The sequence below is a fragment of the Chionomys nivalis genome, chromosome 3 (genome assembly GCF_950005125.1).
Source record: "Chionomys nivalis chromosome 3, mChiNiv1.1, whole genome shotgun sequence".
In the NCBI taxonomy this organism is placed as follows: Eukaryota; Metazoa; Chordata; class Mammalia; order Rodentia; family Cricetidae; genus Chionomys; species Chionomys nivalis.
Window position 1 is genome coordinate 10574699 of NC_080088.1, and position 17531 is coordinate 10592229.

Sequence of the window (17531 nt, forward strand, 5' to 3'; positions counted from 1 at the left end):
CCCTCCCCAAAATAAAAAGCAGTTATGAGGCTATGGATCACCTTTTTCCTGGACCTCATTCTAGAAAACTGTCTTGAGGTGTTAGGTAGAATGGACTGATCTGCCCTAACTTTCAATCCGCTCTTGAGGTGTCTTGTTTTATGCTACTAATTTGAAAAATAAACGCTTGTATATATTATGCTTTAATGTGCTGCTTCATAACTGCTGGCTTCATTTTATTTAATTTTTCATTTAAACATTCATTCTTGCTTTTCATTTATTCACTTTCTGTATTTTTTTCTCATTTCTTTTGCATGCAAGGCTTTTTGTTTCTTTTATGGACTGCAGTGTAAACAAACCCATCCGACCAACTCCACTTCCGGGACTACTTTATCTACAGACGTAGAATGTGGCAAATTATTACGAGAGGAAAAGGGGATTCGGACACAGTCCTCAGTCCATACTGTATAACAGGTTTTCAAAAGGTGTTCCCAGTAGAACTATTTGTACTGAGTGTTGTTTGTGCCTGAGTCTACTAGGCAGAAGTAGCCATCATGTACTTTTTCCCTTTACACTAACAAAATACACGTACACTACTCCAGGCACTCCACTAGGGCCCCGGGAAAAAAGTGTACTAGACACTGATGCAGGGTTTGAGGGGAATATAGACTCCTGGATGCATGTATATACAAAAATCTATTCTGTCCAAAATTGTCATCTTTCTGTTTTCTTTATGCATTAAAAGTAAAAATAGCCCTTTCTTCATAAACAAAAATTGAGACACAAGAAGGCAAATCATGGGAAAATTCTAATTCTGTGTGCACTTCTTTTCATCTTTGTGAACTTTCCCCTCCTCTTCCTGTCTCATGTGTTCTCTAGACTTATATATTTCAAATTCCCTTTAGCCATGTCTTCTCAATAAGTATACAAGTAACTCTATAACATTGTTAATTTTTAATTAAATTAATCCCAAGGTTTTAAATGTATTATTTATCTCAAAACTTAATATCATGGCTCTTAAAGATTCAGGGATCATCTCTGAAAGAATAATGGTTGAACTTGGATGCAAGGGGGATTATCTTATCTGAGATTCACTGGGGGATTGAGGTATAGGCAAAATGATTTCTGGACAGAAACTCAGCAACATCAGGTTTTCACACAATACTTAGCTGTCATCTATAGGTGTAGAGTCACTAAGGACCTCATTTGCTTTCAAATTATGTATATTTCTTTGAAGAGACAAGCAGAGTCCTAAGTATGAACTAATTCACAGCATCTTCTGTTTTCTGCTCACCCACACTCACACTTTGCAACAATGAGCTTTCTCTCACACCACGCTATTGCATTCCTTTCTTATTCACCTAAGATAGAGTAGCTCTTCTTGGAGCCAACTTTTCTGAGCCTTGCCAAATTCACATTCATTTCCCTGGGCCCATAGCCATTATTAATGCAGTCCAACTGTGCTGTGGAGAAGGGGAAGGGGAGAGAATTTCCATATGCATTAGCTGCGGATCTCTGCAGATTTATTTTCTACCTGTATTCAAAGTGCTGTGAAGAATCCCCGCACTAACTCAGCTTGGTGACATGGAAGCCAATGGCAGGCTTAATTTGGTGTGACAAAGAATGTCTGCTGCTTGCTCTGAGTTCACTCACCCTTCTCAGAGAGTCGGGGAATGGAACTGCCTTTCACCTCCTCTCAATATGGGATCAGTTGGACTTTGTTCTCTCCTGGGAAATTACTCCTTGTCACATCAAGTGATCCCCAGGAATATACCCCAGCCCAGGAATATGTTCTAGAGAGGAGTTGTTTGGTATCTGGGCAGCCACGCTGCATGACCATTTTAGTCACAATTCTTTCTAATAAATCTTATATTTTCTCAGTAAAGCATGATCGGAAAATTTGACTCCTGCACTGATTCTGTCTTCGACTATTTCTTTAAATAAATGAGCTCTTATGAAAATATCTAAAAATTATATTACTGTGTATTTACTGTTATTAAAGTAGAAAAAAATCTGTGTGTCACTGATCAGAATTTTTATTCTCACAGTCAATAGAATCAGGTGGGACAAAGGCCCATGTTTCTTAGTTTCATGACTTACTGATTCAGCATACAGAATCCACAAACTGCTTATGTTTATTTTCCAAGAACTATTTAATATACCCATGTGGATACAAAGTTTCTGAGCCATTGATGATAAAGAAAAGTCAGATGGCAATAACTAGCAAAACTCACCTCTCAGAACAGCTCATCCTTAAAATGTGTTTCAGAGATGAATAAAGAACTAATTTCCTTCAAAAGTTAACAATAGGAGGGCTTGGAATATAGCTTGGCTGATATAATGCTTGCCTAATATGCATGAAGCTCTGGGGTAGGACTCCCCAGTCCCAATCACGCATAAAACTATGTGTGCTGTCACAAATCTGTAATCCCAGCACTCAAGAAATAAAAGGAGAAGGATTAGAAAGTCAAGATCATCCTTTACTATGTACTAAGTTTGAGGGATGCCTGGACTACATGAGACCTTGTCTCAAAAACAAACAAACAATCAAATAAAGAAGCAAACAAACAAACAATATTTTGGTATTGTTTTAGACTATACTATTTAATTCTGTTATTTACTCAGTATTTTATGGTTTTCAAAAGGTTTGCCTATACAACATTACATTTGATCTTTCAGAAATTTTAATTCAGCTTTATTATCATAAATAACAGCTATTAGAGTCCTAAACCTTGAGTTATGACATTAAAATTAAAAGAGAATTTTATAAATTATCCAAACTTAGGTTCAAGCACAGCCATGTGTGTCATCACTGTAGGCCACTTACTAAGTGTGTCCTAGCTTCAGTGCCTAACATCCCCCACTAGGAAATCATTTCTAGAATACAAGGTTGTTTTGAAGTATTTCTGAAAACAGGTGACACTGGAAAGTGCCTCATTAATGACGTTTTCATGGTTAAATAACCCAAAAGGAACCACACTCTACATTTCCTTGCCAGGTGGCATTTTAGTATATTTAGTTTGTTGTCATGGACAAAGAATTTCCAACTTCTCACTATCTCTCCAGCTCTTAAATCATAGTGTATTTTTTATAAAGCACCTGGAAAGACCAGTGTGATCCAGATAACCCCCTAGGAAACACAAGTATGGCAATATCAGTGATATGTGATTGATATCAGTGATGTTATATCAATAATATCAATACCCATGATGATATGGAAGAAAAAAAAGACACTTTATACAGTGTGTGGTTTATAAACCATTCAACAATTAAGCATTATTTGGATGAAGTTTCAACTTCTCTAAGCTTCGATTTCCTTAATTTTAAATTAGATTATAAACAGAGACGGTTCTTTTGTTTTCCTACTGCTCTGACCCAAATAGTCACACAGAAACTATATTAATTACAAAACTATTTGGCCAATGACTCAAGCATATTCCTAGTTAGCACTTATTTCTTAAATTAACCCATGTCTATTAAACTGTGTATTGCCATGAGGCTGTGGCTTACTTGTAAGTTTCTACCATCCTTATCCTTCAGCAGCTACATAGCGTCTCCTTGACTCCACCTACTCTCTCTATATATCTCTGTTCAGATTTTCTGCCACCTACTCTCTCTATATATCTCTGTTAAGATTTCCTGCCTGGCTATATTCTGCCCTGCCATAGACCAAGACAATTTCTTTATTAACCAATGATAATAAAACATATTCACAACACACAGAAAGGAATCCCACATCATTCAATATGATGCTACTACTATATACACTATGAGAATTAAATGAAGTCTAATCATGACATAGCAGATAAAGTCACTTGTAAAGTCTTGATAATAAATGCTGTACAACAAATATTGCACCATACAGAAAAATTAAATCTCTCTCTGGTCACATAAGCAGTAAGAAAAATAAATTCATTATGTTAAAATAAACCCAGATTTAGAAAACAGGATTACAAATGAAAAGATATAAACTCTATCCAGTTTTCTCTGCATACATGTTAAAAAAATAATAAAGTTATTCTATTCAAGAAAAGGGTCTGAATAGGTAAGATATAAAGATGCATATAGTAGCAACTCGGAGCCCTCTCTCCAGATTGTCTGCTTTAATTAGTCTGAAGTTAGGGCAAGGCAATTGTTATCATTTGAGATGCTAAATTGATTCTAATAGTCAAAAAGAGTTAAGATTCAGTAATCTAAACACTAGTTTGCGGATATAATTGGACCTAATAAATCATTGATTTTTATGAATTGACTTGGTAAAAACAGAGCCACTAATCCTGAAAGAGAGGGAGATTATATATTTAGCATCTGATATTCAATGGTCCCTTTATGTGAATACTCAAAGAAGAAATTGCATATCCTTAGACACAGAAACTTTATGATATTCAACTGATAATCTCTACATTTGCTTGTAAAACATAGTTATTCCTATTCAAAATTATGAAGTAAGTAGTTTGTTGCTGCTTTAGGCCTTCATACATCTTTCTATATTTCTTTTATCAATCCTTCAGACAACCAGTTCTTGTTGCCATGCAAAGACCACATTGACCTCTGCAGGGTCTATTGCATTTCAAGTGAAATTTAGAACAAAACCCATCAGACTGTATTTACATCATTAGTTCAGAGACTTTAGTGTAAATCACAATCATCTGGGGGGTGATTCACATTTCCTGTCCTCAAGCTCCACATGTTCACTTTGGTAGACACAGCCAGGAATCCAGATGCTCAATAAAGCCTGAAAAAGAATATTCAGAATTAGTTGTATGCATTAGTTTCCATTAAAGTTAGTTTGGAAGTATTGATTTTCTCCAAAATTAGGTCATATTCATGAGTCTTGAACTATCTTGAATACTAGGAATTTTTAAATAGTTTTTCTTACATGAATTATTTTTTTTAATAATTCTAAGTATCGTCGTTTTACTTTAAAGCACTTGGCACACACGGGTTTTTATTAAAAACTACCATGAACGTAACAGTTTTGTCAAGTTGGATGGTAAGCATGACCTGTGGTGAAATAGTAACAGGTTGTGGGTTTTATTTTTAAAATACTGCTTAAAGTCGGGTAGAAGGATATTAAAGATTGAACAAAGACATCAACAATAATAAAAAACATTATGTTAATTTCTTTCTTCATAAATCTGTCAATCACCTAATCCAAAGAGGAAAAAATAAAGCTTCACATTGTACTTTGCTGTACTAGACTAAAATTATAAATCAATTTTAACATTTTTTTCAGCAAAACTACATGAGAAACACGAAAATCAACTGGATTTTTATTCTTACAAACTTATCCAAGGAAAATCACTTCCAAAATTCCTCACTATATTTGAGAAGCATTACATTACACTCTATGAGCTACAATGCAATACCACAATGAATTCCAATTAATTTCCAAGAACATGGCATTTATCCTACGAGGTCGATTTGCTAGTAAGCCTGAACAACATAAAAAAGCACGAGAAAAGGATGTATACTTTCTGTACTGCCTTCTGTCCACCATTAATTAACCCCAGCAGGGAGTAAAGCACCTCTGCGAACTGCTGACATACAGGGCACTTGTAGGAACAATCTCACAAAGCTTCTCACATCGTGGAATTTCATGTCCAGATTACAGGGTTTAAAACCATTCAGCTATCAAAATGCCTTCCATAGAAACTGGTAATATGGGCAAGAAGATCTTTCCTTAAAATTTCAAAGAATCTCTATTTATAATTATTAGAGCATTCTGGAAAGAGCAAGTCATTACCGAATTTGCACAGCTGCATGGTTCAACACCTCACCAACCCTGAACATCACTAATGTCAGGCCAGATTCAACTACTGACCTAAACTGCCCAATAATGAGCACAACGTACGCACAGCAAAATTAATAACGAAGACCAAAGGGATGGGGTGCAGTTATTGTGTTTCCTGAAACAAGACAGTGCAGGAAACTGAACCAGAATTGTCTTTCTTCCCAATATTTCAATTGAATGACATTTTCAAACTTAAAATATTCATATATAAAATGATCAGCTTCTGAACATAAGTCTTTCCTGATCTGATTCTTGAGTCTTTTACAACAACAGGGACTAAGAAACTCCCATATACAAGAAGTCTTTCCAAGTCTGGCATGTTTCCAGGCACTTAAAAGTATCTATAGCTCCAGTTTTTTGTTTTGTTTTGTTTTTAATCTTTGGCTTGATTAATTTATTTAACAAATAATGCAGAAGCCTGTTCTTTTTGTATTGGTGGGAAGACTGCCTTTGCCTAGAAACCCAAACATTATTATCAGAGCATTGAGGAGACATTTAGTATTCATATAAAAATGCTGCATCAAGATACAAATAATTCTTCTTAAAATCCCAACTCTAAAAGTCCTGTGTGACCCAATAGACAGGATCTTGAAAAATAATTCAGTCCTCCACACTGCTGCTAAATGGCCCTGGGACTCTGAGCAAGTGAATTTGCTTCTCCAGACCTCTGTTTCTTCAACTTTAAAAGGGTGGAATTTGAGGTTACCATATCATCACAATGATTTTTAAATATAGTAGAAAAATAGAAAGGAAATAAAATAGCAAAAGTGGTATGAAAATAAAATACTTGTGCGTGTACGTGTTTTAAGATGACTGTGTGTCTGATGAACACATTAATTTTTTTTATTATTTTTTTATTGAAAAAATAATTTCCGCTTCCTCCCCGCCTCCCATTTCCCTCCCCCTCCTCCCACCCCTCTCCCCCTCCCCCCACTCCTCTTCTCCTTCCTCTCCAGTCCCAAGAGCAGTCAGGGTTCCCTGCCCTATGGAAAGTCCAAGGTCCTCCCCCCTCCATCCAGGTCTAGGAAGGTGAACAACCAAACTGTCTAGGCTCCCACAAAGCCAGAACATGAAGTAGGATCAAAACCCCGTGCCATTCTCCTTGGCCTCTCGTCAGCTCTCATTGTCCGCCATGTTCAGAGAGTCCGATTTTATCCCGTGCTTTTTCAGTCACAGTCCAGCTGGCCTTGAAATTTAACATGATAAGCAGGATTGCATTGCCCTGCCAGTACTTCAAAGAAAGGCCTCCTGTGGATAAAGAAAATAATCCGATCAACCAACACAGAAAAGGGGTGAGGGGATGCCCACACAGTCAATCATGTGCAAATTGTTCCAAACAGTGATTATTGCAGAAGTGGGATCATTCTCAATTTGGATGAACGTACAGATTAAATTAACCACACACACAGACACACACACACACACACACACACACAGAGAGAGAGAGAGAGAGAGAGAGAGAGAGAGAGAGAGAGAGAGACAGCAACAAAGAGGCATGTACATAGAAAGTTCTTGGAAGCATATAATTAATTGCACACAAATTGGGAAAGTAGAAATAAACTGGACTGGTTACATAGTCAGGCCCAAGTCTGAAAGCAGAATCTATCTAAAAATGCTGGGAAAGGTAGTCGGAGTGGGTGGCATGTATTTGTTTTCCATATTTGCTTTATCAAGTTATAGAGGAGTCAAACTTTCAGCAATTGAGGACCAAGCTGACTTTTCAAATTTGTGACACAGCAGTGCTCTCAGAAGACATGACTTTTAGCTGCAGAATCCAGATATTTCATTTAATAAATCAATTGTCCCAATTGAAATAGTTTGTAAGTAGCAAGGAACCAAACCCCAGAGACTGAGGTAATATAGACAGTGCTGTTTTCCTTCTCTTGTAGACCAGGCTGGCCTCGAACTCACAGAGATCTGCCTGCCTCTGCCTCCCGAGCGCTGGGATTAAAGGTGTGCGCCTTCTCATTCTGCTTCCCTTACCTGGTTTCCACCACTAGGGCAAAAGGAGAGCACTAAAGGGAAACCACAAATGCTTAGATGCTACTTGAATTTCTAAGACCAGTTCAGAGTCCACCCCCAAGTCAGAACAGCAAAGTGGAAATCTCAAAAGAGGTCTAAAAGAACGATGAAAGAAATACCTTCACTGGCTTCACCAAAGAGCCCAGTAAGTGGTAAGAGTTGTACAGAAATCTTCCATCTGTCTCTTGAATGACAGGAAAAACAGTATCAGGTAATGAGCCTATCGAGGCCTCCAAAAAGTCTTGCTCAAACTCACACCAAAAATTATATATCCCCATGCCTTTTCTCAGAAAAACAAAAGGCTATGGAAGGATAGAGAGAATCGTAGCAGGGTGGTAAAATTGAGGTTAAATGAAAAGATGCATACCCAGACCGTCAGGAGACCATTGAAATCATGGGCATCTCAGGTGACTTAGCAGAGTCAGATGGATATCCGTGAACTGATAAATGCCACGCTAGTGAAAGTCAGAGACAGAGAGAGTTCACAGAAAGTAGCTCCCAAGCCCTCCAGACTCCTCTCTTAATTGCAAATGGCCTTCAGAAAGAGAAGTTGAAGGGGTGGGTGAGGGGGACAAAGAGAAAGGCCTGAGTTAGCTGATTCATTAAACAAAATAAAACATTTCCAATCAAAAGTGGATTTTCTTGATCTGACAAGATGCAATAGTGAATATAGCTGAATTTCTGTTTTGTTGTGGATTTTTTGTTTGTTTTTGTTTCTTTTTTAAGCAGAATCACATTAAAAATGTAACTTTTTAACAAGTTAGCTTACGGCATAAAATGCATATCAACTATAGTGAATATAAGCTAGTGCTTCAAAACTGAAGACACCATGAATAAAAATTGTGAGCAATTAAAACCCCACTTCTAGACCAATGGTGGAGCCAGACACTCTAATGAGAAGGAAAAAGCTTGCGGAAATGTATTTTTATGGCCCTACCTCTTCTGTGAAAAGTTTAAAGTAAAACAGTAAAATAGAACCAGTCCTCCTCATGAGACAATCACTGTGAGATTATCTCAGTGTTAGAAGCCAGAGAGAAACTAAGGGGATGAGGAACCAGCTATATGGGCATCTGACACTGCTTCCAAAGACAAGAAAGTTTCCATTAGTAGCTTATATTGGGGAACAAGTCCACATCCCTGCCACTTTCAAGCAAAGAGAGTTGCTGATGAGTGCATATCAGGTCTGCATGAAACTCATTCCCACTGCATAAAATGTCTTAGCTCCAGTCACAGGGCTGAAGTAGGTGATCCTTCACCCTTCTCTCTGTACTCATTGCTTTTTTTGGCCTTTTCTGGGACAAGGAAGGTTCTCTTTGTCCTTCAGTGGCCATGGATCTCTGACTCAAGCATGGTGGGGAGAGAAAGGAAAGGGGCTCATTCCCAATTACTCCCAGTTTCTAGGACCAGTTTCCCTCATCCCCAGGTTGAACGACAATCCTTTGAAAACAGACACAAAATAACTGTACCTTCATGGACCATTCTCTGTGTCCTTAAAACTAGGAACTGGATTTCTAATATCAAGCTTCTACAGTGCAGATCACTTGGTTTTCCCCATTCTTCCAAATGCAAAGCTATTATAGGTTCAGAGACTAGAGTATCCTCTAATAGCTCCACAAAATGTTTTTAAAAATGTAACGATCTGAATTCTCTGTGTACACGTAGCAACTGTGACTCCAGGACAGTGCTTACAAAACTCTCAGTATAATTTTAGAAGTGGGAAAAATGTTGAGATTCCTAAACATGGGTAAGGAACACATAAATTAATACCAAAATTCTCATTGCCTCAGGGTTACACTCTCAAGGGCTCCCATGAAATCACCCCTAGTGTTAAAACAGAATGAAGATACTTGCCCCCATCTACCTGATTTACAGGTTTCACAGCCCTGGCAGGTAACTTATGTGCATAATTTCTTTGAAACTTCAAATTTCACTTGTATTAAGAATTCTGTTCCACAATGTACTTATCATGTTAGCAAAATCTATTGTCACCCTTTCAAAAAAGATAAACCAGAAAGAAGGTCATTTGGCTTCACAGGTTGTTGAGCGGCCCTGTATGCACTGCACGTTCAGGTTTATAGTTTGATGGCCTAGACAGGAAAACTGAGAATATTAGGGAATGAATTTCCGAAGATAGGGAACCTGAAATCTAGGATCTGAGAAAGTGATGATCTTGGTTCCAGTTTCTCCTTGCATGAACAAGGAGGAAAGGGAGGACCAAGAGGTGGTGAAACATGCTGCCAAGGACTAAGAAGAACACACTGGTTAAGTGTACATGCCACAGGAAGAAAAGCCCAGAGCTGTAAATTAATTACCTCTGAGGGCCCCATTAAAAGCATCATCGAAGACAAGGGGAAATGGTCCATACAAAGGATCTCTGGGTCCAGAGAGAGAGTAAGGGTCAGGAGCCAAACTGTGAAATGGCTTTTCAGGGCTTACATTTCCTCTACCCCAGCATGTCCAGTGTGGATGAGAATCAGCTCCCTCACTAGCTCTCAGGCACAGGCAGACCTGTTACCACTGCTCTGGAAACTAATAATACGACTAATGTTCAGTCTCTCTGATGCCATGGCAGGTGCATTAGTTCTGAACTTTCTTTGACACATTGTGGGGAACATATCTTCTGTATCATTTTGGGGGGGTTGGGATTCTAACATAGTTTATTTGAGAAGCAAAACAAGACGAACATAAAAAGCGATTTGTGTTATGCAGTCCTGGATATTGACCCTCGGGCTTCATGTCAGTGCTCAACCAATAAGGCAGAGCCAGAGCACCAAGTCCCACCCCTTCCAAACAGCATCCGCAATAAGATGATTAAAACTACAGGGAAAGATTGTATATTTGCACCAGGCTCACACTAGGGCCGTGAAATCAAACATCTGGGGCTAATCTAAAGGAGGCACCATGAAGTCAGCAACTATTAAAAGAAATTCTCCAAAAGGGAAGGCAAGAGAAATTAGAAGTCAGGAAAGATAGGGAAAGGGGGTATGGGAGAAATGCTTGAAGCAGGAGAAGAAAAAAAGAGAAACACACTTGGGAGAACAAATCCCCAAGCATGTTATTCTTATTTTAAAAACTAGAAGAGCTGTAACTTAAGATAAATTATCTGAGTCTCAGCTAGAATAATTTGTTGCTCAGTTTCCTCTCCTCTAAAAGAGAAGTCACACAAGCACACTTACACACACACACAAACACACACACACACCTCACTTTATCTCTGAACACTGACAAGAACAGCACAAATAACATAATTTTGTTTCAAGTTCATTTACAAACAGAGTTTCTTGCAGCCTTCCCATCACAGAAACCTGTCAGAGTGTGGTCTTAAACAGCAAGCGACTGTCCTTCATGCCTGTCACGTCTAAGCACGTAATCTTCCTTCAATGTCATTTTCACATAAGCACCAAGACATGTTATGAATTAGAAAGGGATCATGATAACAGATATTAAAGAAATCATGATAAGAGATACTGAAATGTTCTGGGTTAAATATACACAGGATCTACTTTAACTAAAACATGGTCTAAATAATGGAAAGGAATTGTTCCATGGGAGGGTATATGATGGCTTGACTCAGAGAAACATCCGCTTTTTCATTGTGTCCTCTGCAAACCGTGAATTAGTCAGTGCCGACAGAGCTGAAATGTCTGCACTGCAGTGACACAATAGTACTGTAAGAAACCTATTTACAATGTATCAGGCATTGCATTATTCTCTCTCTCCCTCCCTCCCTCCTTCCTTCCCTCTTTCCCTCCCTCTTTCTCTCTCTCTTTCTTTTCCTCTCTCTCTCTAGGACACACACCACATGCACACACGCACTCATGCACGCACGCACACACACACACACACACACAAATGCATGCACACACCAGCTCACTGAATTTACTGAATTTTCATCAAATCTCTGGGACAGATTCCACTGTAGTATCATTTTATAAACAAGGGAATTGAGTAAAAAATAAAATATCTTGACAGCATAACTAAGTTTCAATCCCAGCATTCTGATGCTAGTGGCCAATTATAAACTATAAATCATGACCATTTAGAGCTATGCTTAAAATGTGAGCACTGTCTACCAATGATAAGCAAGCCTCGGGCCAGGACTATGAAGCATCTCCATTCCACAAAGCAGTGGAAGACAACTGCTAGTATTCTCTGACTGCAACCACAGTGCTGCTAGAGAAAGGTAGTTAGCTGAATGCTTAATACTTCCTGTCAAAAGCAGCACCTAGAAATTCAAACCCTCACTTTAATAAATTACATTTCCACAGCACTATTAATAGGGAGAAGCTCCTAAAACCCCAAACGCATAAACAGAAATATAGAGGCCAGTGTAGATTCTGAGATTATACAAGGCTGAGAATCTAATGCATATGGGCCCTTCCCATGCTGCCTTGACATGGCACCTGGGCTGAGCAATGCCCTTCACTGGTTCATTTCTTGTGGATGAGAAGGCCTATCGTTTATTTGTGCTCAGGCCGAAGGGGACCTTAAAGGTCATCTTTCCTTGTGGTTACATCAAAAATTTGGAAACAGAAAGGTCAGCCCCAAAGCTTGCCATTTTCTTTTTAGACAGTCAGAAAAAAAGTGAGAGTCAAAAAGTCTGTGACCAAAGACAAAGGGACCAATATCACCAATGATAAAGTGAGGTGTGCTCAGTCTCGTACTGAAATCAGGGGTGAGCACTTAGGGATGATCAGAAAATAAGGGTTGTTGTAATTTAAGGCGTCTAAAATTGGCAAGAGGATGGGCTTTTAAATAAAATCATAATTGAATGTCGCAATAAAAGTCTATTGCCAACTCTCTACACAAAATAAGGAAAGCAGCATCAACCAACATTTTCTTCACTCCTTTTCTCATGAAAGCTACATTTTTAGTTCATTTTTACTGTTTAAATTCAAACTGGCATGAATAAATCCATGAGTTAAAATAAAACCAAGACTAAAATTTTGTAAGACGATTTCACAAGGAAAAGTTCACAAAACACTTACAGTGATTTAAAAAGAGATCCAGACATAGATGATTTCCAGTGGAGTCACTTGAGGGCCAGCCGTCCTTATAAACTGAGGGAGGCAGCATCAGACAGTACTTCCTTTTTGTTTTAACTTAGTGTCCCTGATAATAATTTGCGATCATCTACTAAATGAGTGGAATAAGGTTTTTATATAATAATGTTTGTAAAAATCTTTGACACTCCTTGTATTCCTTCCTCTTGTCCCTCCATTTAAATGGTCATCCAGAAATCAGAAATGATTCCTTCTCCTCACAGACACTTTATATCTAGCGAATAGCAGCCGTCCCATTTCCCCTCACCAGCCCCTGGCCATGCTGTGACCGCTCCACTTTGTGTTTCTGCAAGTTGGACAATTTCAAATACTTCATATAAGTGGATCCTGCAGTTTTTGACCTTCCGGGCAGCCTTATCTCACTGGAGAACATTTTCATAGTAACCTCATCAAAAAGGAAAGCTGTAGATCCCTGAAGGCAGGAATGTGTCCAAAGAGCTTATCTTGGATAGAAGAAATGACAGCAAATTATGTTGTGATGGATGTTGATATAGTGTGCATGCAAATAAGCATAGCATATTGTAATGGAGATATGTATCTATATATATTTTTCTGTATATACATAACATTGTTCTGCTGCTCTTCCATCTTCCATTGTGTAGTATCATTATTTTTGCTGTGCAGTTCAATGCCATTATTTTCCATTTCAACCCCAGCTGCGTCATTGCTGCTGCCAGAATCTCTGGATTTTTGGAGAAAATATACAATTTAAAATTGTTTTTTTTTTCTTTTTTTTATCAGAAAGGAAAGTCATCAAGACTTAGATTTTATTTTAGGAACAAAGTAAGGTTTCATGGGAGCAAAAAAGAAAGCCTTGGTGTAGAGAAGGTTTGTTCACTTTCTATAGCATTACTGAAGTGTCGTATGCCTTGATAACCCTATCAATGTTTGGATCATCTCAGTGGGGGAAATGCCTTAATTTAACTCTATTTTGCTGTCTCAGCAAAGGTAAGTTGTCAATTTGAGAGCTTTGAGTTGTGGGGGGTTTGTTTTGCTTTGTTTTTTTGTTTTGTTTTCTAAACTGGGAAAGTCTATCATTTCTGAACTGGTATGATTGTGAGTAGAATATAGTCTGCTGAGCTAACTTCCTGCCTCAGTTTCCTTAAGTATAAAGGACAGATGGCCAGTGGGTGGAGGAGGTGGTGATGGGAGCTGGCCTTTAGTTATGGACCTGCCTTAAAAAGTAACTTACGTCCATCAAATGGTAGGCAAGAAATACAAGTCAATGCAGGCTGGTCATGGTTCCAGGACACTGACACTCCCTTATTCTGTGATCTCTAGTGTCTCTCTTTCAATGCCATCATGGAAGAGCTGGGAATCTCACTCAAGAATCAGAAAAAATTAAAGAAAAAGTCAAGAACTAAGGGCAAATCTTCCTTCACAAGTATCCTTACTTGCCATCAGAGACGGACTCAGAGAAAAGAGACTGTGGCATGATCCGAGAACACACCTGTAGGCACCGTCCAAGGAGAAGACCGTTCCCACTGCACATACGTGGAGGAAGGATTTTTGACAAGAAAGAGATGTGTTTTCACATACCTCTATCCGTAACTCCAATCATGGATAGAGGGAGAAGAAATGCACAATTTTTAAAGCTCACATAAATATTATTCACAAGTGAAACTGATTCTTTTCAGATGAATTTGTATGCACACTTATTTTGCACTTTCTCTTTTCCCCCAATATATTGCTATGTGTGCTTTCTAAATAATAATAAACACGTGGACTTTGTTTTTCATAACAAGTTTGAGTCTCGGTTTGTCCCTATTTCCTCCCCTCATTCCCAGCACTGGCTGTTGAATATCACTAACTATAGAATTTGCTGTTCTGAGTTATATGTTAAGAAACACACTCATCTGGGCTGAGTTTATATAACTGTTTTAGTTTAGAGAAGTTACCTGCTTACTATAGAAGGGAAAGCCATTCATCTTTGTGTTCTAAAGTCTAATTTTATACATGATTTAAATAAGTACCACTTGAAAATTAGTAAGCATATTATAAAAATGATTTTTTTAAAGGGAAAGCACATTTAGAAGCTAACTGTTCACCACATTGTAAGATATCACGCTGCTATCATTTGAGGAAAAGCAGATGTGTTCTTTGCCCTCATACAAACAAGAGGAGAATGCCTGTTGCTGGAAGCAGGCTCAGAATGGTGATGTCAGACACTGAACAGGCATGCAGGGACAGTCACCTGGGCCTGGGACGGTAAAAGCTGCCTGTAGGGGAAGACCAATGACAGAATGAAACAGGCGTCATCAAGCAATATGGGAGTATAAGATGGAGGTCAGAAGGAGCCCAGGCTGGGGAAGCACCGTGTTCAGTGGCACTGACCTGACCAAGGTGGCAATGTTAGGTGGAAAAAGGAATCAAATACATTTAAAATGTAAGATGTTTAGAGAGGCAGCACTTAGCCCAGAAGAAGGTCTTTAACTTCTGGTCCTGCAATGTTCCCATCTCTCTCCAGTACTGAAATTCAGATCAGCCAGCCAGGCTCTGCAGACACAGAATCTTTTCAGGAGCTTTCCCTTCACTGCCAGACAAGGCAGCTTCCCTTCAGAAGTCTGATGCCAAAGAGGACAGAGCGAGTCTCTGTTTGTTTGCCTCCTTCCATGTAAGAATTCAACCTTGTGACTATAGAGTCTATTACATTATAGACACCTAACTTTAGTCCAGAGCTAAGAATGCCAGCAGACAGCATCTTGAGCCCATAAAGAAACCTCTTCATTTTGCTGCACCTGTGTCTCTGCATCTCCACCCCTGCATTTTAAACTTGCCTTTACTTATGACTTTCTTTGTTTTGGAGAGACTCAAAGTTTTCATTAACTATTTCCTTGTGGAATATAGAATTTCGAGTGATGGAAATCTGTGTTTCAGATCACTGTTACACAAGAGGCTCTAATAAAGTCTCTGTTATTCCCTTCAAAAAAAATGTAAGATGTAATGACCCAAACAGGGGGTTTCACACCTCTAGTTGAGGAGAAACAGAAGGAAAGAGGACAGGAAGAAGAGAAAGTGAGCTCACACCAGAACGCACCTCCATGATTCAACAGGACGCCTGACCCAGAGCTGATCAGAATGATAATATTTCAGAAAGGAAAATGTAGCTTCTTCTCTTCACTAAAAACTACATCTAAATTATTGAGTTTTGCAGTTTCAGTATTTTTTTGTTTCTGTTTTAGTCATTTTTGAAAATATTTATGATTTCACAGCTTATTACAGAAATTTGGAGGAAGGAAGTATATAGAAATGTAATATTTAAAATATATTGAATAATAACCTTGCTTTAGGGATACTCAACTCTCCAATTGTCAGTCTTCTGGTTTCATTTTTGCTACTGTGGTGAAACACTATGACCAAAGGGACTTAGGGAAACAAAGCGTTTTCTTGGCTTGCACTTCTGAATCCACTGTTGAGGGAAGTCAGGGAAGGAACTCAAGCAAGATTCTGGAGATGAAACCATGGAGAAATACTATTTGCTTGCAGGCTTATGCTTAGCTAGCTTTCTTATACTTCCAAGGGAATGGTGCCACCCACAGTAGGCTGAGCCCTATTACATCAATTATCTATAAAGACATATGCTCACAGAGCAATCTGATCTGGGGAATAACCCTCAGGTGGAACTACTCAGTGCCTGTATGCTCTGTCAAGTTGAGAGTTGAAGGTGTCAGATGGCCTTTTCCCCCTCAATTTCATAACTGAATTTTCTTTCAAAACATAAAGTTTGCTATGTGAAATTCTTTTAAGAAATATATTAAAGTAGGTAAAATTGCTAGAGGGGATTTTTTAAACTAACTATAAAAGCAGCGTATAATCACCTGATGTTTTCATCCATAAGAGAACATCTAGTTCCTGGGCATGTGTTTGGTTCTGTGTGAGTCTGCATTCTTTCCAGTGAAGAATGGAGTAAGCTAATGAGTTCAGACACCAGAAAAAAAATACAGAGAATCTGGAACCTGGTCCAGGAAAATTCTGAGAACAATCATTAATCTCTGAAATTTTTATCGGATTCACTAAGAAGCAGTGACTCATATAGAGTTAGTACAAATCAATGGCAAAGCTAATTAAAAGGTAGGTCTAACATTTCTTCCTTCAGCAGTTTCTTTATGCTAAAAGAACTAGGCTGCTCAGGTGAGAAATTCGGGACGAGAGAAAGGTCAGGATTGAAGGAATGGTGATGTTCACAGTTAAGATTTATTTTCCGTTCACGTCTCACACCTGACCCTGGTGGCAAAAGAAAAGGGAATGTGACAGCTTGCTTCCCTGTGGGCTGCACATACACCTGGGGCTCTGACTTCTCCTGCTAAAAGAAGGCAAAAGAGGGCCAGTTAAAGAAAGCTAGACTAAAGGTAAAGCTGATTTGGCCTGCACTTTCTTCTGACCTCAGAAGATTCAGCTCTAATGGAAGTCTTCGTGTCATCACAATGGATATAAGATTGTGGTTATCATGAAGATTCAGCAGTTGCTTCAAGTGATAAATAGTAAACCGAGTGGCAGTATCTAGTCAGGGAAAGATCCACCAGGCGGCTGCCCATCAGGTGATTCTTTGAAAACATGTCAAGTCTACAGCTTTCAAAACATATGCTGCACCGGGTTCTCCACAAGATGATTAGAACCAAGTTGGAACTTTGGCTAAAAGAGGCAGCAGTTACTGTGCATTTGCTCAAATCCAT

The 17531-nt window shown here is 38.6% G+C and overlaps 1 protein-coding gene across 6 annotated transcripts in view; it reads left to right on the top strand.

The window, feature by feature from the left end:
* The window catches only part of Grik1 (glutamate ionotropic receptor kainate type subunit 1), a 384033-nt gene extending 369464 nt beyond the window's left edge, over positions 1 to 14569 (top strand). For 3 of the 6 annotated variants that reach the window (XM_057763948.1, XM_057763950.1, XM_057763949.1), the window contains one exon: positions 14140 to 14569. In XM_057763948.1, coding sequence (XP_057619931.1) covers positions 14140 to 14295 — 156 coding nt within the window. In that variant the 3' untranslated portion in view covers positions 14296 to 14569. Of the gene's footprint in view, positions 1 to 13599; positions 13687 to 14139 lie in introns of all 6 variants that reach the window. The other 3 variants (XM_057763946.1, XM_057763947.1, XM_057763951.1) reach the window with 2 other exon arrangements.
* Positions 14570 to 17531: the final 2962 nt, after the last annotated feature.